This window comes from Delphinapterus leucas, chromosome 17 (assembly GCF_059928025.1).
Source record: "Delphinapterus leucas isolate spDelLeu-1000000601 "Yukka" chromosome 17, BTC_Dleu_Yukka2, whole genome shotgun sequence".
In the NCBI taxonomy this organism is placed as follows: Eukaryota; Metazoa; Chordata; class Mammalia; order Artiodactyla; family Monodontidae; genus Delphinapterus; species Delphinapterus leucas.
The window spans coordinates 561,782-587,762 of record NC_143145.1 but is presented as its reverse complement, the minus strand read 5'-3'; the positions used below and the strand labels follow the sequence as shown (position 1 = coordinate 587,762).

At 63.6% G+C, this 25,981-nt stretch overlaps 1 protein-coding gene across 3 annotated transcripts in view; it reads left to right on the top strand.

The window, feature by feature from the left end:
- The window catches only part of MROH1 (maestro heat like repeat family member 1), a 66,820-nt gene extending 40,939 nt beyond the window's left edge, over positions 1 to 25,881 (top strand). Inside the window, exons 14-43 of one of the 3 annotated variants that reach the window (XM_089898428.1) lie at positions 796 to 903; positions 1,015 to 1,159; positions 1,250 to 1,290; positions 1,602 to 1,743; positions 2,062 to 2,114; positions 2,656 to 2,763; positions 3,167 to 3,286; positions 3,492 to 3,614; positions 4,384 to 4,530; positions 4,623 to 4,649; positions 5,561 to 5,683; positions 5,801 to 5,880; positions 5,961 to 6,072; positions 6,155 to 6,250; positions 6,752 to 6,856; positions 8,801 to 8,936; positions 9,050 to 9,162; positions 10,253 to 10,405; positions 16,011 to 16,165; positions 19,181 to 19,346; positions 19,905 to 20,101; positions 22,887 to 23,024; positions 23,392 to 23,506; positions 23,786 to 24,009; positions 24,102 to 24,309; positions 24,492 to 24,647; positions 24,730 to 24,864; positions 24,938 to 25,040; positions 25,116 to 25,181; positions 25,593 to 25,881. In XM_089898428.1, the coding sequence (XP_089754554.1) occupies positions 796 to 903; positions 1,015 to 1,159; positions 1,250 to 1,290; positions 1,602 to 1,743; positions 2,062 to 2,114; positions 2,656 to 2,763; positions 3,167 to 3,286; positions 3,492 to 3,614; positions 4,384 to 4,530; positions 4,623 to 4,649; positions 5,561 to 5,683; positions 5,801 to 5,880; positions 5,961 to 6,072; positions 6,155 to 6,250; positions 6,752 to 6,856; positions 8,801 to 8,936; positions 9,050 to 9,162; positions 10,253 to 10,405; positions 16,011 to 16,165; positions 19,181 to 19,346; positions 19,905 to 20,101; positions 22,887 to 23,024; positions 23,392 to 23,506; positions 23,786 to 24,009; positions 24,102 to 24,309; positions 24,492 to 24,647; positions 24,730 to 24,864; positions 24,938 to 25,040; positions 25,116 to 25,181; positions 25,593 to 25,711 (3,714 nt within the window). In that variant the 3' untranslated portion in view covers positions 25,712 to 25,881. The remainder of the gene's footprint in view (positions 1 to 795; positions 904 to 1,014; positions 1,160 to 1,249; positions 1,291 to 1,601; positions 1,744 to 2,061; positions 2,115 to 2,655; positions 2,764 to 3,166; positions 3,287 to 3,491; positions 3,615 to 4,383; positions 4,531 to 4,622; positions 4,650 to 5,560; positions 5,684 to 5,800; positions 5,881 to 5,960; positions 6,073 to 6,154; positions 6,251 to 6,751; positions 6,857 to 8,800; positions 8,937 to 9,049; positions 9,163 to 10,252; positions 10,406 to 16,010; positions 16,166 to 19,180; positions 19,347 to 19,904; positions 20,102 to 22,886; positions 23,025 to 23,391; positions 23,507 to 23,785; positions 24,010 to 24,101; positions 24,310 to 24,491; positions 24,648 to 24,729; positions 24,865 to 24,937; positions 25,041 to 25,115; positions 25,182 to 25,592) is intronic. The other 2 variants (XM_022555282.3, XM_089898429.1) reach the window with 2 other exon arrangements.
- The last annotated feature ends 100 nt before the right edge of the window (positions 25,882 to 25,981 follow it).

Sequence of the window (25,981 nt, the reverse complement as noted above, 5' to 3'; positions counted from 1 at the left end):
GTTCTCCGCGTTGAATCTGGCCACAGGTTTATTTTATTGCGTTCTCTGCGTTGAATCTGGCCACAGGTTTATTTTTGCTTCTGAGAGTTTGTTGAGATCTTTTTAGCCTAATAGGTGGTCAGACTTTCAAGTTGTTTGTGTGTATTTGGTATTAAGATTTATCTATGTTTTTAGAGCATGCTTTAAAAGTTGCTATTTAGGCCCTATTAAACACCTCTATTTTTTCTACTCCATCTTTGATTTCTCCGGGAGAGGTGTTAAATGTCTCCTACAGTCATTGCAGTTTTCCCAATTTCTCTTGGTTTTCAGTGTTTACTTTTTGGTATTTCAAAGCGTGAGTTGAAGACTCAGAGTGTTTGGAGAGCAGAGTCCTTTTCCGCGTGGAAGGTTCCCGGGGAGCCGGGCCCTGGAGCACTGTCTGCTCAGGTCTGAGAGAAGCCACTGGCCCGTCGGGTTCCAGAGCTTGTCTCTGTTCTTCGTAGAAAATGCCATTTTCTCAGCCTATTATCAGGTCCACAAAGGGCCTCCGGTTTCTGTGGACGTCGGCATTGCCCATCAGGACGGAGTCAAGGTTCCCTCTGTTCTGGTGGCTGAACCAAGCCTGGTGAGCCGGCTTCCTTGGGCGATTTTAGTGCAGAGTGAGCTTCCTGCCCATGACAGGTGACATGGGCGTCCACTCAGCAGGGCCTGGGCAGGGTCTGTCCTGCTTCGCTCAGGCCGTGTCCTCAGGGCCAGAGCCCACGGTGGTGTAACCTGGAGAGCAGAGAGCACACCCTCCGCCCTCCCCTCCTGCAGCCTCAGAAGCTGGGCGCCAACAGCGAGGCCCTGGCGGCAGACAGCGTGCGGGCCATCAGTGTCAGCACCCTCTACCTGGTCAGCACCACTGTGGACAGGATGGGCGACGTGAGTGCCGCCCACCCACCCCCTGGGACCCACCGCGCCCCTCCTGACCCCTCAGCCCGGGGGTCTGCTGCCCGCCCACCTGGGAGCAGACTCCCATGCTGCTGCCCCCAGGTCCTCTGGCCATACCTGTTCGAGTTCCTCGTCCCCGTGCGCTTCACCGGGGCGCTGACCCCGCTCTGCAGGAGCCTCGTGCACCTGGCCCAGAAGAGGCAGGAGGCGGGGGCCCACGCCCTCCTCATTCAGTACAACGGCAACGGTGCGCCCCCGGCCCTGGCCCGGCCCCCCAGCCCACCTTGACCCCAGGGCGCGGGCGGCCCTGAGTGTTGCACATCTGTCTCCCCCGCAGTGACCCTTCCATCTCCCTACGCCATGGCCACCAGGCTCCTGGTAAGCAGCGCACTGGGGGCTTGCCTTCCCAGAAGCATCATGTCCCCAGGCAGGTGGCCGCTGGGCAGCTGCGCTCTGGGGATGGCGGGGAGGAGCGGGCTCTTGCCTTTGTCCCCGTCCTCACGCTGTCACTGCTGTGAGAAGGACACTGTCTCGCAGTGGGGACTGTCAGGTGCTCCAGGCGGGGTTTTGGGGAGCTGCATCTCTGGGGGCTTCTTGCCCCACCTGGGAGGCCGTGCTTGGCCTCGTGTGGGGCGTTGGGGCGCTGTGGCCCTGGGCGCCGGTGGAGAACCCACTTCTGGCTCCTCCAGGCTGTGTCTTCCAGCCCCTACCTGGGGGACGGTCGCGGGGCGGCCTCGCTGCGCCTCCTGAGCGTCCTTCACCGGGACATCCACCCTATGCTGGGTCAGCGGTGGGCGACCGCCATCCCCCTGCTGCTGGAGCACCTGGACGGTGAGGCCCAGAGGGGGGCAGCGCCGCGAGGACGCGTTTTTTCAGCCAGTCGGCACCAAGCCTGGCCAGTGGGGATCAGGGTTTTGAAAGTTGGAAGAAATGGCCTCTGCTGTGGTCCAGGAAAGGGCCTGGACAGTGGGGCTGAAAAGATGCTCCCTGCCGGTTGTCACCTGGGAGCACACTGGATGTGGGCGCAGCCCTTTCTTCCTCTGTGCTAGCATTGATGGGGCCAGGCTGGGGGCGGTGCTCTGAGCACTGCACTCCTGCCTGTGAGCATGGGTCTGTCTGCTGGGCTGAGTGAATGGCTGGTCGTTTCAGGATATACGGAGGAAACCCTGTCGCGGAAGGAATGGGAGGAGAAGCTGCTGATGGTGAGAGAAGGGAGAGGAGGTGGGAGCGTAGCCTGTCTTGGACCCAGGGGCCCTTTCTGGCCTGGACGGGGATTGGACCCAGGGGCCTTTTCTGGCCTGGGCGGGGAGAGCTTGGGGCAGCCACGCTAGGGGAACTGTACCTTCCCAGGGCTGTGATGTTTGCCTTGGCCTAATGGTGTGGCTGGGGGAGGGGCAGAGGGACAGGTGGGTGTCTCTTGGGGGGAGTCCTGCCTACTGACCTCACAGATTGTCACCCTGCTGTGATGGAGTCAAATTACAGGGGCTTTGAGCTGCTCTGGCCACTGGAGCCTTCTCTCCTCTCCCCTGCTTGGCTCAGAGCTGTCTGTGCCCCTGTGTGGTGCGTGTCTGACCCCCCAGAATTTGTTTTGTCTGGGCTCGAAAGTGATCCACAGCCCTTCAGAGCCATGGCACAGGACCCTGAGGTCCCTGCCTGGGACACCGCCAGGCATTGGGTCCCTCCCCAGCCAGCGCAGTGAAAGGCCGAGCTCCGGTCCCTCACTGCTAGAGCTCCTGCCCACAGTTCCTTCGCGACACTCTAGCTGTTGTGTCTGACAACACGTGGATTTGCCAGCTGAGCCTGGAGATGTGCAAGCAACTGCCCAGCTACAACGGGACGCCCCTGGAGAAGGTGCAGGGGGAGGGGGGAACGCCCCTGGAGAAGGTGCGGGGGTGGGGGTGGGGGTGGAGGGCAACCCGCGGGCTGCTGTGGGCGTGGCCCTCAGCTCCTGCTCCTTGGTGCCGTCACTTGCTCCCTGCGCCTGCCTCTGGTGGCCCCTGTGGTCCTGGCAGAGGCTGGACGGGAAGGCCTGGGAGCCTCCTCGTAGTGGCTGACGGCTGGGAGACGCAGGGGCTCCGCACCCACCTCCTGCTCCTCAGACGCTGCCCAGAGCTCATCCGGTCCTCGCGGCGATCAGTGTCGTGGGTCCCACGTCTGCTGGCATGCGCACTCTGTCAGGGGCAGCGCTTTGGTAGTGCTGGGCATCCCTCCACTGGGGAGCCAGGCACAACCCTGTTCTCTGGCTTCGCTGCAGAACTTCCTGTATAAATGCATAGGAACTACGCTGGGTGCTGCTTCAAGTAAGGAGGTGGTGAGAAAGCATCTACAGGAGCTGCTGGAAACCGCCAGATACCAGGAGGAGAGCGAGCGTGAGGTGGCGCCCCTCCCCACGGGAAGCCCGGGTGCCCACAGGCTTGCTGGCAGTGGCCACTCTCTGTCCTCTCGGACGTGTAGCCAGCGTGTGTACCTGTGTGTGTGTGTGTGGTGTGCACAGATGCGCCGATGGTGTGCGCGTGCATGTGTACTCCTCTCCGTCCCCGACCTTGCCCAGGCGTGAGTGCACCTGTGTACCTCCCCAGGGCCTTGCCTGTTGCTTTGGGATCTGTGCCAGCTCCCACCTGGATGACACCCTGGCCCAGCTGGAGGACTTTGTAAAGTCAGATGTGTTCAGAAAATCCGCCGGCATTTTCAACATTTTTAAGGTACAAAGGTCAGGCTGACAGCTGAAGGGGAGGTCTGGGGTGGGCCTGGCCTGTGATTTTGTCTTAGCCGTGGTACCCTGCATTTTGAGGTTCTGTGGGGTGGAGGGTTGGTCCTGGCGCTTCCTGGGCTTCGGTGCCTCGCACGTTGGGGGTGGGTCAGGGAGCTGGCATCCGGTCGTGAGCGGGGCTGGCGGATGAGGGCTCCCTCCCAGCTGGTGACTGGGGCAATGAGAGGGGCTCTGGGCAGCAGGGATGGGGGCGGCCACCTTCCTGTCCCACCGCCTACCTGTGCGTCTTCTGCCCCCTGGTGGCCAGTGGAGGCTGTGTGCTCGCTGAAGCCCCATTGGGGGCTGGACCCCCGCTGTGGGCCTCCACCCCAGCCGTTGTCCCTAGGCTTTCAGTCTCCCTGTGCCTGGGTCAGCCAGTGACAGAGTCTCAGGGCTGTGTAGTGTGAACAGGCCCTGAGGACGGAGGGGGGCTCCTGGGCAGCCCCCAAGCGAAGGCAGGGACCCCACCTCTGGCCCTTCCGTTGCTCTCAGCCCCCCAGCTCTTCCTCCTGCGTGCCCCTCCCACCTTGGTCCCCACCAGGCCCGAGCCTGCCCAGTCCTATCCTGTCCTGCTGTTCCTGACCTTGGGGCTCTCTGGGTGGGGTGGCGCCTTCCTCCCAACCAGTTGTGCCCTTCTTCCCGCGCACGTGGGGTTGGAGTGCTGGGCTGCTGCTGGGGGGCGTGACTGTGTCACAGCCCCGCTGATTCCTCCGGCCTCTCAGGATCGGAGTGAGAACGAGGTGGAGAAAGTGAAGAGCGCGCTGATCCTGTGTTATGGGCACGTGGCAGCGCGGGCCCCCCGCGAGCTGCTGCTGGCCAGGGTGGAGTCGGACATCTTCCGGAACATGTCCCAGTGCTTCAGTACCAAGGTGGGTGCCCGGCCGTGGCGCGGGGAGGGAGAGAGGGAGGGGTGCCGCCACTGGGGCCTCACGCGCTAACTCATGTCACCTCTGTCGTTCAGGTTCTGGGGATAAAGGTAGAGACCAAGGTACAGTGTGCAGGAGTGGAGCGGGGGCTCTGCTTTCCTCTCTCCTCCGGGCTGGGCCGTGAGCTGCCGGGGCAGCAGCCAGGAGTGCTCACTGGGGCTCCCTGGTCCCAGTCCAAGGGCAGAGCATTCGGGACATCCCTCCGGGGCCTGTCCCCACCGCCTCGGAGCAGAATGGGGGCCCAGGAGCTCCTTCTCTGGCCCGGGCCCCGGACGGTGGGTGGGAAGGAGGGGGAGGTGAGGGCTCGCAGGCGGGGCGCGGGGCCTCGGCCGCAGCCCCTCTCCTGGCTCTGCTCCCTGACGCCCACGGCTGCCCTCTTGGCAGCGCCGGGGAGGGGTGCGTTCTGCAGCAAGTGACAGTGGCCTCTGGCCTCACTAACGTGTTTCCCTCTGGACTCTCCGGCACTAACCTGGAAGCCCCCTCTGGAGCGGCTGGGTCTCCCCTTAAAGGGCAGACCCTCCACCCCGGGTCTCCTGCAGTCGGCCGGGTGGTGGGGCTGTGCTGAGAGTGGTCGCTCTGACTGAGTGGGGGGCAGCCCCCCTCTGCCGGGGCTCTTCTTGGGCAGCAGGCTTCCCCTCCACCTTGGGAGCACCTCCAGCCACCCCACTGGTGGATGGAGTGGGCATCTGCCTACGGCGTCTGCCCGGGGCCGTGACCCGGGGCCCCCCAGGCCCAGGCCGGGCAGACAGCCGAGGGCCCCGGGTTCCCTCACAGACCCCCCGTGGCCCACGTGGGGGGCTGGCCAAGAGCCCCAGAGTGGAGGGGAGCGTTTCTGGCTTTGGCGGAAAGAGCGGGCCGGTGGTCTGGTCTCGCTGCTGTGGGCAGCCCCCATCCTGGCTCAGCCCCATGGGCCTAGAGGGAGCGGCTGCTGCCTCGGGCCTTGGTGCCTTCCTGCAGCCCAGTGTCCCCGCAGGACCTGGGCCTGAGGCTGTGCCTCGCGCAGAGCGTTTGCATGGCCAGCCAGGCCGTCCGCAGCAGCTCCCACGGCAGCTCCTTCCAGCTCCTGAGGAAGCCGGAGCTGGTGGCACAGATGATGGTGAGCGCCGGCGGGGCCTGGGGAGGGGCCTGAGTTCCCCAGCGGGTGAGGGGCGGCAGCTGACTGCGAGGCAAGCCAGCGCTGTGGCCAAGGGCCATCCTGCGGCTGCTCCCCCAGGAGTTCATCAAGGCCGAGCCCTCGGACTCCCTGAGGACGCCCATGCGGAAGAAGGCCATGCTCGCCTGCACTTACCTGGCGTATCCTTTCCTCCGGGGGCTGGGGGGCCCGGCCGGGGGGCCCCGCTGCGTGAGTGCTGGGCCCTTAACTCGAGGCTCAGCTCCCTGGAGCCGGCGCTGGAGGGGCAGGCGCAGGCGGACCTGATCCACAGCTGCCTGCACAGCATTATGGCCGTGCTGCCTGAGCCCGAGGGGGTGGATGGCCACCAGGAGGTATGAGCATGGCCCTGGCCGCATGGGTGCCCGTGCGCGGGTGGCAGGATCACGGCGGGACCGGCCGCTTCTCTCGTTCCAGCCACTGTACCTGGACACCATGCAGGCCCTCAAGGACTTACTGACAAGCCTCCTTCAGCGAAACATGACCCCCCAGGGCCTGCAGGTCATGGTGGAGGTGTGCGGTGGGTGTGCGCTTCCCCGGGGCGGGGGTGCCGTGGGGCCGTGCGGTGTGCTATGCAAGGAGGTGGGGGGGGTTCTGTGAGCGGCGGGGGGACCCCCTCCTGCCTGGGCAGGTATGCAGATGGGTGCAGTTCCCGACCCAGATGGGGGCCCCGAGCTGGTTCTCCCCGCCCCCCATCACATGGTGCTGGGATGGAGAGACCCTGAGGTGCCCCGGACATGCCCTCCTGGCCTTCTGGGGCCATCGCGGCATGGCTTCCTGCCCTTTGCAGCACTGCGGTGGGCTGGGGCAGGGCCGACCCACTCCTAGGAACACCCTGTCCCTCTGTATGCCTGGCTTGCTCTGGGTGGCCGTGGCCGTGAGCCAGGCCAGCAGGACGGAGTGACGGGGCGGGGGCACTGCACAGGGGGCTTGCTCTGACCTGGCACTCTGGCCCCCCCCCCCCAGAAGGGTGGCTGTAGGCAGGGCACCTATATGAAGCCCCCTCTTCCCCAGCACCTGAGCCCATGGATCAAGTCCCCGAGGGGCCACGAGCGGGTGCGGGCACTTGGCCTGAGCGCCTGCCTGCTGCAGCACTTCCTGAAACACCTGCACATCAGCGTGAGTGCCAGGTGGTGACCCGCAGGGCCACTCCCTTGCCCTGTCCCCATTCCTGGCCCCTCGGCTTGGGGACAACTGCCCGGGGCCCTTGCGTCTCTGAATGCCAGCACGCTCTCTGCCCTTCGCCCAGCTGCTGCCTGGGCTCATCCCGCGTCCCAGCGAGTGCCACCGTCCTCTTCCTGAGCCGTGGACGGAGAGCCATGAGGGCCAGGAACTGTCCTCAGGGCTGGCCGCCCGGTGTCGATCTGATGGGCACCCTCGTCCTTGGGAGCGGGATCATGGGCTGGGACTGGCGCCTGACGTGCTCCCCGGAGGAGGGAACGGGTGATGGGGACCTGGGTGTGAAAGGAGAGAAGGAGGGCGTTCGCGGCAGAAGCAGCAGTTTGGGCAAAGGGAGGGGGACGTGAACCCACGAAATGCTGCAGAAAAGGCAAGTATTGTTCGGTGGTTGGAGTGGGGGAGAAGGAGCTTGGTCCAAGAACCGCGCGGTTATTCTGCGTTTTAATATTTGCTAAGAGTAAGCAGCTCCTTTCCACGTTTTCAGAACTTCACGGTTCTCTCAAGGCCATTAATCAGGTGGTTTTAGGGTAGATCGGACGCAGTCCTCAAATGCTCCCAGCGCGGCTTTATGGGGGCACGCACCCCACATTTTCGTGTGTTGAGCAGTAACATCTTTTAATAATGGGCCTTTCCATCCAGGTCCCCCTGGGCCCCTCAGAAGCAGGTTCTGGGTCGCAGGTTCTGTTGCCGTTGTCAGCGTAACTTTTTCTTCCACTGTATTTAATAATTTGCTGATTGCTGGTAGGCAGGAAAACTATGGATTATTGGGTATTTAGGAACTGGCTAGTTTATAAGATCCTGTTGTTGTTTCTAGTGAATTTTTGATTAGTTCTCTGTGCTCCTCAGATACAGTCATCATAGTTTACAAATGCCGCGACTTTGGCCTTTCTCCCCCGATGTTGATGCATGTTAGTCCGTGCTGCCGTTAGCAGGAAGATGAAAGCTGGCGGCAGCCCCAAGCCTTTACGGTCTCACTCTTAAGCACGATGCTTGATTTGGTTGGCAGTATTTCTTTTTCGTCGTGTTCCAGAAGCATCTGTCTGTTTGCTCGCTTAGACGGCTTTTCCCACCCAGGTTCCCCTGTGGCCTGTTTTTCATGTAACCCTGGTCCAACCAGAGTTCATGTTTGTTTGTGATGAGACAGAGCTCTGCCCTCTCTAAGAGAACAGCAGCTGGGGGGTCCTCTGTCCAGCGCTCCAGCCTCCCCGCCTTGCGCAGGTCCCCTCTGGTGACTTCTGGGAGAGCAGCAGCCTGGGAGCCCTGCACGTCCTTAGGAGCCCGTGCAGGGCGGGGGCGGGGCGTGCTGCTTCCCTGGGGAGGCCTCTCGTGTGGGGGGCTGACAGCAGGGCTGTGGGGCCGGGAAGGCCGAGGGCTGTGTGATGGCAGGGGCGGAAGGTGATGTCCCCAGGTCCAGGGCATAGGAAGCAAGGCCCTTTGCTAAGAGCAGGGTCGGGAAGGCTTAGTATTTGAGGAGAGCAGGAAAGGCTCTGAAAGGTGGGACCAGGACCCAGTTAGGAGGAGAGGGGTCTCACGCAGCAGCCCCCTTACCTGACGGGGGGCTTGCCTTCTGGGGCGGGGGCGTCCCATGTGTCTGCCGAGGCAGCAGAGCCCGACCGTCCCTCTGCCTGCACACACCTACTCGCCCGGCCCTCCTCCCCTCTTAGGGACCCGCACTTGGGGGGTGGGGCTCGCCGTGCAGGAGGAGGAGCTTGACAGGGGCCCTGCTGGCCACAGGGGTGGACAGGGGCTGCCCTGCTGCTCACACCCCTGCCCGAATCTGGGTGTGGGTGGCACCTGCCCACCGCAGCATCTCCTGAGCTCCAGCCCCCATCTCTGGACCTCTGCCCCCGTGCCCCTCCAGCACCCGCACATCTGCCTCTCCAGGCCCTGGTGCCCTTCCACAACCTGGGCCTCCTCCTCGGCCTCTTCTCCCCACGGTGCGCGGACCTATGGCCTGCCACCCGCCAGGAGGCTGTGAGCTGTGTCTACTCCCTGCTCTACCTCCAGCTGGGCTACGAGGGTGAGCCCCTGGCTGGGCAGAGGTGCAGGGGGTGTGGTGAGGGAGCAGAGTCTGGGCCTCTGGAGGCCAGGGGAGGCCTCCACCCAGCCCTGCGCTCCCTCCCGCCTCTGCAGGCTTCTCCCGCGATTATCAGGACGATGTGGTTGAGCAGCTCCTCACCCTCAAGGACGGCCTGGAGCACCCTGACCCCGCCATCCTCTTCCACACCTGCCACAGCGTAGCCCAGGTACCTGCCAGGGCCTCTGCGAGGGAAGGAGGGGCCGCACCGTCGGGGCCCAGGGGGCCTCTGCGGCAGCTCCTCTCGTGCACGGGCTCCACGGGTGCCGGGCCGGGCACGCGGACGGGTCTCACTCAGAGAGTTCGGTGTCCAGCACCACCTCCCGCCCCCTCTTGTGCTTGCTGGGGTCCCCCCTCCCTCCGAGGCCCAGCGGGGAGGGTGTGGGCAGGAGCTCAGCTCTGGCTCCAGAGGGTTGAGAAAGCTGCCCCTAGCCCACCCCGTGAGCCCCCAAGCCAGGGCGGTGCTGTTGTTCCATTTGGTGACTGGAAATGGCCCTCAGGGGTCAGGAGCCTTTCTCTCCAGCCAAAGAAGGAAGGGAAGGGGGTCAACAGGGCCCTTTGTCTGGGGCGGGGCGGGGGGGGGGGGGTTGTGGGCTCAGACACTGGGAAGCAGAGGCCCCGCCCTGGGCGAGTCCAGGCACAGCGGAACTCTATGTTTGGGATCAGACTTCATGGATATTCAACCACTTTTATTTCTTCTTTGTACAAAGTTCATCTGCTTTAACTTCTGGTTGCTCTCTTTTATGTGGAGGGAAGGACAGGGGCTGCAGGGGGAGCTGAAGGTCCATAGAGTCTTGGTGGCCGGGCGGTCCAGGATGGAACATGCCACCATCTACCCTTGACTCTCTGCATTCTAGAGAGTTCTAGAGAGGCTGCACCACCAGGGCCACTCCCAGCCCACCCCACTGGTCAGGAGGAGCCTCAGGGAGGGCACACTGACCTGGGCCCTGCAGCTGCCCGGGGACCCCCCTTCCAGGGGCCTGGGCCTGGAGGCCCTGGAGGCTGCCTCCGGGACCTGGCCAGGCTTCAGTCTGGGGATGGGGGCTCCCGTGCATGGGCCACCCCACCCTTGCACTGGCAGGAGCTCCCGAAGGCGTACAGGGCTTGTATGAGGGTGGGAAAGGCTGGAGGAGGGATTTGAGAGGCGGAGATTTGTCAGCCCTTCCCCGGAAACGGAAACTCGAGCCCCTGGGATGTTACGCCTGGAAGGTGTGCTGACGCTGTGCTCTCAAGTCTTCCTGACGCAACTGTCCTCCTAGATTATTGGCAAGCGCCTCCCGCCAGATCAGCTCATCAGCCTCTTGCTAACGCTGTTTGAGGGCCTGGGAGACCCCGACCAGAACTGTTCCCGAGCCGCTACAGTGATCGTCAACTGCCTGCTGAAGGAGCGGGGCCACGTGCTCCTGGAGAAGGTGGGCCTGGGCGCGGCTGGGGCTCAGATGGGCGGGGGCGGGAAGGGGCGTGGCCGGGGCGTGGCTCGTCAGGGGCCAGGTGTGGGCGTGGTCTTGTCTGGGACAGGCCAAGAGTGTGGGTGGGCGGTGCTGGGTAACTTGGGGCGCCCCACCCCACTCCCTCACCCCCAACCCGTGCTCTGTGGAGGTTTGGCCCTCAGTGCTCAGCTCCTTTTCCCTGTGGGCCTGATTTGGACAAATCTTTCTCTTCTCTTTGAAGACAGAATTAAGTGAAAGTAACTGCTGAGAACTTAAGGGTAGAAAAGGCAATCGAGAGGGAAATGTCAGTGCTAGGGGCTATCACTTGGCGCCGAGCCAGCACTGGCTGAGCTCCCTGCTCACATTGCTGGTGGAGACGCAGGTCCAGAGGGTCCCCAGGTGCCTGCACAAAGGGTTCCACGGTGGGTCTGGCCCAGAGCAGAGGTGCCCGGGACACTCAGGTGCTGCCCTGCCCATTGCCTCTGAGTCCTTCTGGCCGTGAGCTCACGTGGCTGTCCACATAGTTCCCAGACATGCATCGGCAGCCACCATGACAGACGTGCCCAGGTCCTCGTAGGTGTAGGTCTGAGGCAGGCTCCAAGGATCAGGGGATTTCTAGAACGCGTGTCTTTGAATCCTGGAGAGCCAGTGGCCTGGCAGGTGGGGTCCCATGTGCCTAGAGGGAGAGTTAAGCTCCCCATTAAAGTGAAGCATAGCAGCAGGAAAGGGGGTTTGTCCTAAGTGCCTGGCCTTGGGGGCTCGCACAGGCAGGAGCAGAGGTGCTACCCACTCCAGAGTCCCTTATACCCCAGCAGACGCTCTGCAGCACAGAGCATGCCTCGGCACGCACCTCATGTAGAGGGGCCTCACGTCTGCCCCACATGGCGGTAGCCTGTGAGACGGCGCGTCTCCCGGCCTGGCCCGAGCGTTGCTCCTCCCCGCCGTGAGGGCAACGTCACACACCCACCCACCTCCGTGAGCGCTTGGGCAGTTCCCAGTCTGAGCACCGAGAGTGCTGCCAGAGCGCGGGTCCGTTGGACCTGAGGGTACATTTTGGTTGGAGACACACCCAGGAGAGCGACTGGGGCCTGCAGGAGAGGCCCCCGTGCAGCTGTCCCAGGGCTGTCAGATGGCGCTCCGGGCCGTTCAGCTCCCGCACGCCACGCCCCTGCCGACGCCGTTTCTGTCCCTTCTGGTGGGTGTGTAACGGCTTCCTGGTTGGGTTTTGTTCGCGTTTCTCTGGCGGCTTATGCAGTGGCACACTTTGGCACACTTCCTGGCTGTTCAGACGTCGTCTGCTGTGAGGACACCAGCCTTGCCCATCTTTCTTCTGGCTTGTCTGTGCTTTGCTTGTTGATTTGCAGACGCACTTTGTATATTCTGGGTGCAGGGCCTGTACTGCGTGGATCCCAGGGAGCGGGGGAGGGGCCGCAGTGCGCGGCGCGGCGCCGGGAGGGGAGCGTGCCATCGTGGTGCACTCCTCCTGGGAGTGGAAGCGGGCTGGGGGAGGAGGAGGGCGGCACAGGGCACGGCTGTGAGTCCTCGTCGGGGTTTGATGGGCCAAGGTTTGGATCTTATTTTGCACTCAGTGGGGCTTCTGGGTCAGGCTGGAGTGGTAGAGCGGTGCCCTGGTGGCTCTGTGTGGGGGGAGGGGACAGACCAGGCCGCAGGCAGTGGCCACCGGTGGTCCTGGTGTGTGTGTACACACGGCACATTTTGTCTGCTTGTTCATCTGTGGATGGACACTTGGGCCGCTTTCGCCTCTTGGCTACTGTGAATGATGCTGCTATGAACGTGGGTGTAATACATATCCCTTCAAGATCCTGTTTTCTTTTGGGTAAATACCCAGAAGTGGATTTGCAGGATCATAGGGTAGTTCTATTTTGAATGTTTTGAGGAACTGCCGTACTGTTTTCCTTAGTGGCTGCACCAGTTTACATCCCCACCAGCAGCACACAGGGGTTCCAGTTTCTCCACATCCTCACCAGCACTTGTTAATACCTGTTTTCTTTTTTTTAATGTTTTATATGTATATATATATATATTTTTTTTTTTACATAACGAAAGTTCTTCAGGAATGGACATTTTCTCCTAAGCCTCAGAAGTACAATACGGCATATTATTTTAATTAGCTAAAAGAGGAAATGAACAGACCTCTATAATTATTAATATTGGTAATATTCTTTCATTTAATATTTTTGTATATCAAGTGTCTCTATGTTAACTTGTATTCTGTTTCTCTAATCACAGTTTCCTTTAAATACCTGTTGGTTTGATAGCCGCCACCCTGATGGGCGTGAGGTGGTGTGTCATGTTGATTTTGATTTGCACGTCCCACGTAATTAGTGTTGTTGAGCGTCTTTTGATATGCTTGTTGGCCATTTGTATGTCTCCTTTGGAGAAGTTTGCGTCCTTTGCCCATTTTTAAATCAGATTATTTGAGTTTCTGTTGTTGTTGAATTGTAGGAGTTCTTTACATATTCTGGATATTGACCCATTATCGGATATATGATTTGCAGATATTTTTCCCATTCCATAGGTTGTCTTTTCACACTCATGACTGTGTCCTTTGATGCATAAAAGTTTTAAAGTTTGATATAGTTCCACATGCCTGTGTTTGCTTTTGTTGCCTGTGCTTTGGGCGTCACATCCAAGAAATCATTGCCAAACCTAATGTCCTGAAGATTTCCCCCTGTTTTCTTCTAGGAATTCCTTAATAGTTTCGGGTCCCACCCGTCCTTGATAAATCCAGGTGCCTCTCCTTGGGCCCAACACACCAAGCCTGCTCCTGGCCTCTGAGGGAGCTGCTGGGCTGTCTCCTCCTGGCTCAGGCTCCCAGACACACTCAGCACACCCACCCCGGGTGCTATGTTCCTGACTTAAACCTTCAGCCTGTCTGCGACGTGCCACCTCTGTCTCATGTGGCATGGTCACTGGTATCAGTACCCATGGGGGCCGTGGGGCCACCGTTTTCTTTCCTGCCCTGAGAGCCTGGCAGGGGGACCCCCTAGAGACACCTGGACACTGTTGGACTTTGAGTTTCTCTGACACTAAATCAGAAAAAGTGGTCCTAGCAGGTGACCCGTGACCGGGCTGAGCCCCTCCTCCAGCAAGCCAGGCTGGTCAGGTGGAGGGCGGGACGGACATGCCGGGAAAGAACAGACTCCTCTTAATAAACAGCGGGCATGGGAAGTGAAGCCGCTGCTGCAGAGAAGCCCGGCAGGCGTTAAACACAGAAGCGCCGCCCAACCCAGCAGTTCCACTGCTAGGCGTGTACCCGAGAGAGGTGGGCCCATGCCCATGGGAACCTGTACCGACACGCGCCTGGCAGCCCAACCACGGCAACAACGCAGACGCCCATCAGTTAGTAGCTGGATCTGTCCGTTCAGCAAAACACTGCTCAGCGGCAGGAAGGAGTGACGGGCTGATTCCTGCCGCAGCGCGGAGGAGCCTGGAAAACACTTCGCAAAGTGAAAGAAACTGGTCACAAAAGGCCCCATAGAGTGTGATTCCATTTCTCTGAAATGTTCAGAAGAGGCAAATCCAGACACGGGAAGTGGATTCGTGGTTGCCAGGGGTGGGGCGGGGGAACTGGGGAGTGACTGCTGGTGGAAATGAGGTTTCTTTTCGGGTGATAGAAATACTCTAAAATTGACGGCTGCACAACCCTGTGAGTATACGAAAACCACTGACTTGTACACTTAAATGCGCGAAGTCTGTGGTGCACAGTTAGAGCTCCGTGAGGCTGTTGCGAGGAAACGGCCTAGACCAGGTGTGAGGGGAGGTTAAAGGGCCCCCGCGGGGCTTGCCACCAAGAGGCGCGGGAGCAGCCCTGCAGGCCTAGGGTGCGGCCCCTGCTCACCAGTCCTGGGAAGCCGAGAACCCGGTGCCGATGCAGCCCCAGAGCCCGCCACGCCTGAGCGGCCCGGGCGCTGCCATCACGGTTCGCAGGAAGCAGATCTGCTCACAGGCGCCAGCGGGTACAGCCGCTGAGAAGAACATGCAACAGCAAAGACGACATTAGAGAAGAAGATGGATAAGCCCAGTGAAACAATTAGGAATGACGCTCTGCCAAGACAAGCCACAGAAGGAGAACCAACGTCCAAGAAAGCAAAGTGAGAAAGGGGAGCATATACATAAGAGGTTCGACATACCGTGAAGCATATCTACGGGCAACTATATTCCAATACTCGAGAACCTGGGGCGACAGGGACAGGCTTCTGCAGGGAGGCCACTCTCACCTGCGTCTGCGCAGGAACCGCACAACTGCCTGAGTCCGCCAGGCCTGCACATCTTCAGGCGACCAGTGCCCCTTGTGGCCAAGAAAGAGCCCGGGAGACTGGAGAGGAGCCGTGCCCCTCGCCCCAGAGACGGGCTGGCCTGTTTCAGTGGCAGCCATGGACTGGAAGGTCCCAGCACATCTGTCTGCGAACGTCGCTGTGCCCACAGCTAGCGGGTGGCACCGGCCCAGCGGCTGTGAAGGCTGCTCCACTAAAGCACCACTTTCCCGCCCAGGTCCCCAGGCAGGAACACGGGGAGGCTACTTAGTGCGGCGGCCTGTCTTGTCAGGGAGACGCAGCTGGGCCGGCCGAGGGTCTGGGCAGGCGGGCGGGGGCAAAGCAAAGAGGTTCAGGTCCTTAGAAGGAGGTGCGGATGCCTGTGAGTGGGGTTATCGACCTTCTGGACTCGAGGTCATAAAAAGAAAACAGCCTCGTTACGCTTACAAGTCCTTTGAGAAATGGCGGCGGCAGTGCCCCTCCCTGAGGCCCAGCCCAGGCAGCACTGGACACACATCGCCGCCTCCCCTGCCGAGGACCACGCCCCGTGCCCCCGCGCCGGTCCCTTCCCACTGCTCCTGCGGCCCAGGTCCCCGGGCAGGTTCCTCAGCCAGCCCTGCCCAGGAGCCCAGGGTTGGCGGAGCCCACGGACTGCCAGCTGCCCGTCCCGGGGACCATGTCCCTGGGGCCGTGTCCAGTGCTCTGTCATCAGCTTTCACCTTGCACCAGGGTGCTTCCCAGCTGCGCAGCCCAGACCGTCGTGGGCAGCACCCCCGTGGCGCGGGGCCCACGTTGGCGACCGTGCCCTGGGTGCCCGTCTGTGGCCTCTGCAGCAGCTGCAGCCCATGAAGCCTGCCTGGGGCTGCCGGCCCTCTCCCGGCCCAGCTGTGGCCTCAGTCTGGGCACAGGGCTGCACGGGAGGTGGGTGGGGCAGCGCAGCCCGTGTGTGTCCTGCCTCCAGGGACAGGCTGGGTCACCCCGTCAGCCTCAGCACTCACCCCGGGGCCTTCCCATCCCGCTCTGCCCTGCACACGCCTGTGTGTGTCTCAGTGCCTCCTCCCGGCAGGCCCCTCTTGGGTCCCCGTCGCTTCCCGTGTGGAATGTGGGATTGGCTCCCTTGGCCCCGAGGGCTCTGGGCTCCAGCTCTCCGTCGGGCGCCGGCAGCAGGGAGCTCTGATCTCACAGGACTTCCCGCCCCTCCCCTTGGCCAGCCAGCCTCCCCGGGGCCCCTGCACCCTGGCCACGGGGGACTGGCCCCTGGTGTGGGCGTGTCCCCGCCGTAGGCCTAACCGCGGCTTCCTCGCCCGCAGGTGCCCGAGATCGTGAGTGTGCTGCGCTCCAAGCTGCAGGAGACCCACGGGGAGCACGTCCTGCAGGCCGCACAGCACAGCGTGTACGTCCTGGCGGCCCGGCACCACGCCGCCGTGGTGTCCAGCCTTCTGGGCAGCCCCCTCCCCTTTGACAGGTACGTGGTGCCCACTAGCCTGCGGGGGCGGACGGGGCTCCAGCCACCTGGGCTCCACATTCCGGGGTCACTCCCACCCTGGTGTGGTGTTCACGGGCCCCAGCCCCTCTGCATGGGAGCCTGGAGACCCCGGCCCTGGACTGGGTAGAGACAGGCTCACTCTCATGGGCTGTGCTGGCCAGTCCTCAGGGTTGGTTCTCTGGAGGGCGTCCACCATCATCTGTGAGCAGACCCCTGGGGCCAGGCCCCCTCCTTGAGCCAGGAAGGGGGGATTCGTGGTTGCCAGGGGCGGGGCGAAGTATGGGAGCTCTGACCCGCCCCCCACTCGCACCCCGGTCCCCGAGCTCCCATCGGTGACCCTCAAGTCGCCAGCCTCGGGCTCTCAGGGCAGGACTTCTCCGCGCCAGGGCCTGTGCCCGGCCCCGTCTGTGGACCACAGTCCCTGGGGTCCCTCCCCTCCCGCTCCGAGGCCTCCGGGTGGCCGTTGCTGTGGTCCCAGTGCTTCCAGAGCTCAGGGCCCGCTGCTCCTGCCTTGGTTTGCTGTCCACGGCGTGGGTGGAGGCCGGCACCCGTGGCCTCCTGGAGGCCCCTGTGCGGGGAGGCAGCACAGCCCTTCCCCGTGGCCACGGCCCGGGTGGCCGGACGCGCCTGCACCTGCCGTCAAGACGTGGGCTCGCGCTGCCTGCTCTGCTCTCACTTAGATGCCGGCGCCGCTCTGGGCCCCCGGTTCCAACGTGTGTGGCTTCTCCCCAGGTCACGCCTGTCAGCGTCTGCCGCTGTCACCTCTCCCGGCCCGTCACTGTCAGCCTTTCTTTGCCCTCGCAGTTTAGGTGTGTTCCTTTTCCAGGGTAAATAGACGCTCTTGGTTGCTGAGGTAGTTGGGGTTAAACCCACTGTAATATTTTGTGTCTTCTCTTGGTCTTTTTTCTTTATCGTCTTCATTGTCCTTTTTAGATTGACAGGGTCCTTTTTACAATTTCATCTTCCACTCAATGAGTCTGGAAGTTGCACACTCTGTGTTCTCCAGCGGTGGCCCTGAGAACGACCGCGTGGGCACAGCGTCCCTGGGCAGTGCAGGCCTCTGCAGGGGCGGCCCCCTGCCCTGCCCGTCATCGTCATGGCTGCTCTGTGCAGGCAGTGTGTCTGCCCACACACCCGCCCCTCAGCTCTGCGTCCCTGCCTTTCGTGGGTGCGGCTCACGCAGAGGAGCACGCACACTGCCACAGGCCCTTGGGGGGGGCCTCAGCCGCGCGCAGCGGGAGACGGGGCAGGCATCCAGCCTCTACTAGGCTCCGTGCCTGCTCGGTCGAAACTCCCTGAAAGGTCGCCGCTGTCTGACTGCTGTTGCCAGAAGTGTGTTTTGCCTGACCTTGAACATGGCGTCAGTGGAGCCCTCTAGACTTTCTCCTGCTTCTTTTGCTGTCCTCGGGGTGCAGGGTGCTGCTGTCCCTCCTCTCCTGCTGTGCCAGTGCTTTGCGTGTTCATAGGAGCGGGGTCGTCAGGGCAGGGTGAGCACAGTGCGGCCAGGGCCCAATCTGCCCACCACCCGCTGCCTCTGAGCCAACGATGGGCTTTACACTTGTAAACGGTTGGGGAAAAGTCCAAAGAATTATATTTCATGTCCGGAAAGTCACATGCAACCGGAACGTCCATGTCCGGGGTGGCGTTCCGGGAGCGAGCACACCTTCGTTTCCTTGTCCGTGCCCGTGGCTGCCGTCGCCGCATCACAGCAGAGCTGCCTGGTGTGCAGAGACTGGGCGGCAAGGGGCCCTGGCGCCCTCCCGCTGGAGCGCACCCCCCAGAGCCCCGTGCGGCTCCTGGGGGCGACAAGCCCCACTTCCGTGCGTCTGAACGTGCATTTATTCAGCTGTCCTTCTCGGAGGTTATTTGCCAGAGTTTGGGACTCGAGCTGGGCACGTGCTTTCTTTGAGTCTGAGTAAGAGGACATGTCCTTTTCTGGCTCCTGTGAGTCCAGGTAGTGCCGAGGTCGTGAGGGACACACACCAGGTGCCCCTTGTCTATGGCGCTCTGCACCTTTGGGGGGTGGGGGGCATGGGTGTCCATTCCTTGTCCTGCCAGGTGGCTACCGGGCTTCCTGAACCTGTGAGTTGGTGTCTGTCATCAGCTCTGACTGGTTTTCAGCCCACCTCTTCAGACACTCTCTCGAATGTCTGCCAGACCTTTTCGCCCCACCCCCTACGTGTCTGTTTCTGAATTTCCGCTGTGATTGTTCTCTGCTGGGTTCTGGGTAACTCCCTCCATTTATCTTCCAGTTCACTGTTTCTCTCTCCTGCTGTATCCAGGCTGGTGCCAAATATGTCACTGAGTGCAGGGTTAGGTGTCTCAATTTTTTTTTTTTTTTCTTTTTGGCCACACCGCGTAGCGTGTAGGATCTAGTCCCCCGATCAGGGTTCGAACCCGGGCCCCCTGCATTGGGAGCGCAGAGTCTTGACCACTGGACCGCCAGGGAAGTCCCTGTGTCTCATTTCTAAAGGGCTGTTGGTTGGCTTCCAAATGTGCTCTATTTTTAGAATTTCCGAGTCCAGTTAGATATCTGGAGTATGTCACTTCTCTCCGTAAACGTGACGCACAGCCGCCTCCCGTGTGTCTGAGCACCCGGGGTCTGCAGGCTGCTCGGGCCTCCTGCAGCCTCCGCCTGACCTCACTCACATGCCTGCCTGCCTTGGCCACGTGCTGCTCAGTGCGGGAAAAGTGACTTGTAGGCGCCCCCGAGGCCTGGGGTGGCGCTGCCCCCCTCCAAGGAAGTCCAGTGTCTGCTCTGGCAGCTCCGGGGACGCCTCCTCTCCCTGCCCCTGTACCAGGGAGATGATCTGCCCTTTCTTGCCAGCTCTGCTCACCCCTGGGCCGCCTGACTGCAGGCCACTGGGTCAGAGGAAGGGGTGAGTTCGGGTCTGAGGTCAGGGTGCCGCTCGTGGCCTGGCTGGAGCTGAGGCTGCTGGGCACGACAGGGGCCGGCAGTGGCCTCGGCGTGACCGTCCTCCTGCCCCACTCCAGCCACACCTGCACCCTGTGGAGGGCGCTGGCCGTGGAGCCCGGCCTCGCCACACAGGTCCTGGGGCTGCTCCTGGAGAAGATGAGCGGGGACGTGCCGTTCAAGGAGAGCCGGGCCTTCCTGCTGAGCAGCGCACCCGACCGCGTGGCCACCCTGCTGCCCCTTGCGGTGAGTGAGCTCTGGGGCGGCACGCCTGGCCCCTCCCCCATCCCCCCTCCCCGCTGCTGGTCCAGGAGGCTGGTAAGGGGCCGCGTGGCCGCTGCGGGAGGGCCCCTGGGGGGGGGCCTGGGTGGCACCCCGCAGGCACCTGGCAGCTGACTGGGGCACCGGAGCAGGCGAGCTTGGAGCCCAGGCTCGTAAAGGCCCCGCAGGTGTCGGTCCCCGAGGGAGCGCCCTCTGTTTCACCCTGCAGAAAAAGAATAAACCCAGCTTGGCAGCGTTTCCACATGAGAGTTTCCTCCCCCTCCTGCTAAGGCACCGAGAGCAAATGCTGGGAGCCCGTCCCCCCGCGGCCACACTGCCCCGGGCCCGCCTCCTGCCCCCGAGGGCCCGCCTCCTGCTGCTCCCAGGGCCCAAGACTTCTGGGGACACGGGGTACCTGCTAAGGAAGTGGGGCTTCAGGCTAGCTTGGGTCCTGGGGTGCAGGGTCCAGCCTTCGCCGTGGCCGGCCTCATTAGACCTGGCGTGGGGCGGGGAGGACTGAGGCTGAGGTGGCACTGTCCCCAGGCCACCTGTGCGCTGTACGAGGTTGCGTCTGCCCCGGCATCTGGGCCGGCGGTGCTGGAGCTCTACCCCCAGCTGTTCGCGGCACTGCTGCTGCGGGTCAGCTGCACCGTGGGTGTCCAGCTGCCCAGGAACCTGCAGGCCAAGGAGAGGAAGAGCGCCAGCTCAGGCCTGGCCTCACGGAGCCTCGAACCCTGCAGGTAAGCGGGCCCCACCTTGCGCCCCTGGCACCCTCGTCTGTGGGCTGCTGTCCCTGCTGGGGGTGCAGCTTCCCTGGGCTGCGGGAGGGATGGGGACAGTCGGGGCGGGGCTTCCTGGGGACATCAGATGGGTCGTGAACTGCGCCTTCTTTGGGAGGGCAGAGTGTGAGGGACGCTTGGGCATGGCAGGGTGTGCGCGAGCCCGCTCTGTGTTTGCGACCTCAGTCTTCAGCTCCAACTTCTGGCTCTTCCTACACTTGACTGGGGCCCCCCACCTTCGGACAGAAACTCTGCAGCAGCCTCCCTGCCTCCCCTGAGCGGCCTCTCACCTGGGTTGGCCCCGGCTCCCAGCCCTGTTGGGGAGGGCCCAGCTGCCACACGGGTGATGCCGGGTTGGCTCAGAGCCAGGCCCCTGGTGCCACTGGCCTGTGCAGGCACCTTCCCCTTGCCTCTCGTTGGGGTTTGGGGCCCTGGGTCCTGGGGCAGGAGCCTGGGGACGGCGGGGTGGAGCTGTTTCAGCTCCTGGGGACATTCCTGGTCCCCCTGGTGGCTCTTCGGGGCTCCAAACAGCTGTCTGGGGCCACAGGATGAGCAGAGGAAGCTGACGCCCCGGGGCCACCGGAGCCTGAGTAACTGTCAGCCTGGCCGCCTCCCCACCCTTCCCCAGTGTCTGGCTGGGGACACACGAGGGACAGAGTCAGCTCTCCCCGCCCCACTGCAGGGCTGCCCCACCGCAGAACTAACACGTCCACTCCAGCGAAGGCTGTGTGTCAGGAGGCCTGGCCTGACTGTGCAGACCGGGTGGAAATGTGAATGGCCCAGCGGACACGGCCCAAGCAACCCCGGGCCCAGCACACGGGCTCCAGCACCGTGGTCTGAGCTGTGGGGCCTACAGCCCCATGGCCCAAAGAGGGGTTCTGGGGGGGCCACCCCTGAGCCAGGATGCGTGCAGTGCCAGGCACAGGCCTTGGCTCTGACGGAGGCCATTAGTCAGCAAGTCAGACCCTTGCAAACGCCACACCCCCAGAAAGTCTGGGCAGTAGGGTGAACAGGCAGGGGAGGCACCTCATCTGAATTGTCGAACAGGCAGGGGAGGCACCTCATCTGAACTGTCGACCTGCTCCTCGGCCAGACCTGCCCCTCACCACTGCCCGTTCGCTGTAGCCAGGGGGTACCTCTTCTGGGCCTTGAGACCCTGGAGCAGGGTGTGGAGCCAGGGGCAGACCTGCTGGGCCCTAGCTGTGGCCCGGCCCTGCCCACACCGTGCGGGACTCCTTGGCAGGCACCGTGGGCATCTGCCCGGTGACCGCGTGGCTGGAATGGTTTTCTGTGCCTGCAGTTGGTGTGGGCGCCCCACATCCAGGGCCCCCCCCCCCGCCCCCGTGTCTGGGCCTCTGCTGGGATTGCAGAGCTCCTGGGACAGTGGGAGCCACCTTCCAGTATCTTCCCTGGGGTGGGGACCCAGCTGGGTATAGTCTGTGGACGCACAGCCGGGGAGCCTGTCCAGCTGTCGGTGGACACCAGATCCCTCCCCGCCCCCACCAAGGGCACCCCCACAGCCCTCATTGCACCCCGGGACGACCATGAGGCTGGAGCTGGGCCCAGGTGGGGGCAGCGGGTTGTGTGCGTATGGCGGGCTCGGAGGAGTCTACCAGCATCTGCTCCCCGGGCTGCCGGGACCCCTGGACCAGGCCCAGCCACGGGGCCTCCAAAAGTGCGTCAGACTCCCCCACAGCCACCCCCGCCCCTCCCCGGACGTGAGGCCTGTACTGCGCAGCTGGCGAGACCTGGCCCTCACGCTCCAAGCGCCTAGGCCCCTGGCTGCCCCTGCACCCCAGCGGCTGAGCCGTCGAGGTCACAGGAAGACCCCGTGCAGCTGACGCCTGACCGCCCCGAGGACGGTCCAGCGCACTGCCCTGGAGGCGGGCACGTGCCCTTGGGCCAGGAGCCCCGGGGACGGCGTCTACGTTGACACGCACTCACGTCTGAGGGCCCACACAGGCCCTGACACGTGAGGTGGTCGATGTCAGGAGAGAGGGGGTCAGCATGGGGCTGGGGGCCGCGGCCCTAAGGCCCTCCCTGTGCGGCCCTGGGGACCCTGACGTGCTGTCTCTCCGGGCCGCAGGTCGTGGTGTGAGTTTCTGCCAGGTCCGTGTTGGGCCAGCCCTGCTGTCCCCAGTCCTGTCTGTGGGGTCCTGCCCCTGCTGCCTGCTCACTGGCAGCCCTGCACCCTCTGCCTGAGCTGGGGGAGGGTTCATCAAATGAGGGGGGCGGACGCGCAATCCCGGCTGGTTTCTGCCTCCTTGGGCCCCTCCCACGAGAGAGAGGGCCAGCTGGGCGTGGCAGACGGGGCTGCCTGGCCCAGGCAGGAGTCAGGCTCTGAGCTGCCTTTTGAGTTCATTTTTATGAAGGGTTTTCTCCATTTTCTTTTTCACCTTTTTTTTTTTTTTTTTAAATTAAATGAAGGTCTTTAAGGCAGGTGAAAACAGCTGATTGTCACCCTAAAATTAACCTGAGGGCCTTGCCTGCTCCAGGGGGCCTAGGGGACACTACCTGCAGAGCCCCCAGCTGCCCCTCATGGGGGCTGGGGAGACAGGAGCAGTCTGCCTGAGACCAGAGGGTCCACAGTGGTGCCCAGATGAGGGGGAGGGGAGAGCCCAGAGCCTGCGCCCCACAGGATCCTGCTGGTAGGGAGCAGGCTGGGTAGCCCCAGGGCATGTCTGCCAGCAGCACAGGTGTGTGGCCTGAGCTGGGAGCCCTGCCAGCCGCACCCGTGTCTCCGCAGCTCCGCAGTGGATGCGCTGCAGGCCGTGCTTCTCCGAGGCGGCAACGATGACGTGGTGCAGCGCATGGAACTGGAGGGGGGCTGGCAGCTGCTCAGGACCTCGGCCGGGCACGAGGAAGGGGTCACCCGGCTGGCCAGGTGAGCAAGCCCGGCCCGCGCACCCCAGTTCTGGTGCTGGCTGGGCTCTAACAAGCCAGGTACTGTTCAGGTACCATCCGGGGGCCCCCAGTGGCGCCTGGGAGGGGGCCCAGCATGAGGAGCTGGTGCGTGGGGGCAGCGGGGTGGCCGTGAAGGCAGCTGTGGTCTCTAGGCGCGGCGGGCTGGGAGGGGCGCGTCTGGAGGGGGAGGACGTGCAGGGCCCGGCAGCCAGGTGGGGGGCTCACGGGCTGGAGGGCGCAGACAGTGCAGGCTGGGAGGCAGAAGTGCCCCCAGGCCCACGTGGGAGCGGGACGTGCTCGGGGGAGGCCTGAGGCCCCAGCCCTGCCCAGTGTAGCCTCCTTCCCAGCGCCATGGCCAAGTTCGCGGGCCCCCGGCTGCCCCTGATGATGAAGGCGCTCTTCGCCACACAGAGCAGCGTGTACGAGATGCAGAGGGTCAGCTCCACAGCCTTCCTGGCCGAGGTAGGAGCCACGTGCTCTGGATCACGAATAGGGACAGCAGGGACCCCTCCCCGACAGGCAGGCTCAGGCCACCCCCTGGAAAACCTGCCCCAGGCCATGGCAGCAGGGGCCAGGGTGGGGCTGGGTCAGGAGTTCCGGGGAGGCCAGGAGCCCAGGCTTGGCATACAGGCCTCAGCTGGCCTTCGCCACGTCCCCTCCTCAAAGTGACCCGCGACTGGGAGGGCTGCCCAGTGCAGCGGTGGGGAGGGGGCGGGGCGGTCAGAGCGCCTCTGCCCCCAGCTGCTTAGCAGCAACACGGCGAACGACCTGATGCTCCTGGAGTCCCTGCTGGACAACCTGCTGGCGCGGCAGAAGGACACGTGTGCCCGTGTGCGGAGACTGGCGCTCCGGGGCCTGGCCAACGTTGCCTCGGGCTCCCCGGATAAGGTGAGGGGCTGGCCAGCCCTCTGGGGCCCTGTCCGCGGGAGAGAGACGGCAGAGCTGCAGCCAGTGAGGAGACCCAGGTGGGCGCGGTGCAGGCGGTGGGCATGGGCGTGGAGATGGCACCGGGAGGGTGGGGGGCTGGGCCATTCCACAGCATGACCTGGGCACACAGGTGTGTGTGGCATCCCCAGGTACGGGCCCACGGCCCCCAACTCCTGACGGCCATGATTGGTGGGCTGGACGACGGTGATGACCCGCACAGCCTGGTGGCCCTGGAGGCCATGGTGGGCCTCGCGAGGCTGCTGGACCTGGTGGAGGCCTGGGACCTGCGCTCGGTGCTGCTGCACGTTGCCATCCGCATCCGGCCCTTCTTCGACAGTGTAGGCCCCGCCAGCCCCGCCCCTGGCCATGCCAGCCTGGCTCCTGCCCCTTCCTCTCCGGGCCCCGCGAGCCGTGTCACCACCACCACTGCACGCTCAGGGCCGGGCCCCGGGGTCGACGGATGGGCAGCTCTGGGGAGGGCCCCATAGGGTGACACCTGCCGCCCGCCACCCCGCCCCAGGAAAAGGTGGAGTTCCGTTCTGCGTCCATCCGCCTCTTCGGGCACCTCAACAAAGCCTGCCAGGGGGAGTGCGAGGACGTCTTCCTGGAGCAGCTTGTTGGCGGGCTCGCGCCCCTGCTGCTGCACCTGCAGGACCCCCAGCCCCCAGTGGCTGCTGTGAGTAGCCAGAGGGTATGGGCAGGCCGGGCCGGACTCACTCAGGGGCTCAGGGACTCAGGGCTCGGCCTGTGCCCTGCAGGCCTGCAGGTTCGCTTTGCGCATGTGCGGCCCCAACCTGGAGTGTGAGGAGCTGGCAGCCATCTTCCAGAAGCACCTGCAGGAGGGCCGGGGCCTGCACTTCGGAGAGTTCCTCAACACCACCTGCAAGCACCTGGTGAGGGGCAGGGGGGCGGGGGGGGGGCGGGGCGGCGGGGTGGGGGCGGGGCCTGACTGAGGGCCTCCTGCAGATGCACCACTTCCCCGACCTGCTGGGCCGCCTGCTGAGCACCAGCCTGTTCTACTTCAAGAGCAGCTGGGAGGACATCCGTGCCGCGGCCCCCATGCTCACAGGTGAGGCTGCCCTGGGCCCCCCCTCCCGCTCCCCACGGCGCGGGCCCTGACCCCGGCCCCACCCCCGCCCCGCAGGGTTCCTGGCGCTGCACGTGGAGGCTGAGCGCCGGCCGCAGGTGGACCTGGAACAGCTCCTGGCGGGTGAGCCCCAGCCCTGGGCCCCGCCCCCCACGGCGCGCTGGGCCGCGCTGACCCTGTGGGCACCAGGGGGGACTAAGTGATTTTCCTGGATTTCAAGGATTTTTTCCCTGTCACTGGTGACCTCATCGTCTCTAGTAATTCACGGAAACTTCTTAACTGTTCCAAAAGAGCTTAAAAAACACTAAAAAAGGAAAAACTATCTTTCCGTTGGCTCCTGAGCCCTCCCGGCAGAGGCCTGTCTTAGGAGGGCGGTGGGCGGGCGGCCCCCACGCACAGGGTGGGGTGTGAGCCTCGGGGTCCTGGCCCCCAGGCTCAGCGCGCCAAGAAAGGGGGGCTCAGCCTTAGCCGCAGCTGCTAGCGGGGTGTGGGCGGGACCGCAGGCTCGGACGTTCAGTTCTCAGGGGGCCGCAGAGGAGCCCCCAGCAGCGGCTCCCTGTCCCCCAGCGCTCCAGCTCCTGCTCAAGGACCCGGCCCCCGCGGTGCGCGTGAAAGCTGCGGAGACTCTGGGCCGCCTGGTGAAGTTCGCCTGAGGCTCCCGTGGCAGCGCTGCCCCTACACGCAATACCGGCCTTGCCGGCCCGAACCGAACCTCCGAGATGGGGCCCTAAGGAGCCCCCTGCCCGAGGGGAGCCCCCAGGCCCACACAGCAAGGGAGGGCCGGGGCCACGAGGGTGGGCAAGTCGCTGTCCCCCCCCCCCCCCCCAATAAAGCCATTTGCTGCTCAGCAGGTGCCGCGGTGACGTGGCCTCTTCTTCCGGGCAGGTCAGCAGGCCCCCTCCCCCGTTAGGCATCCTGACTCA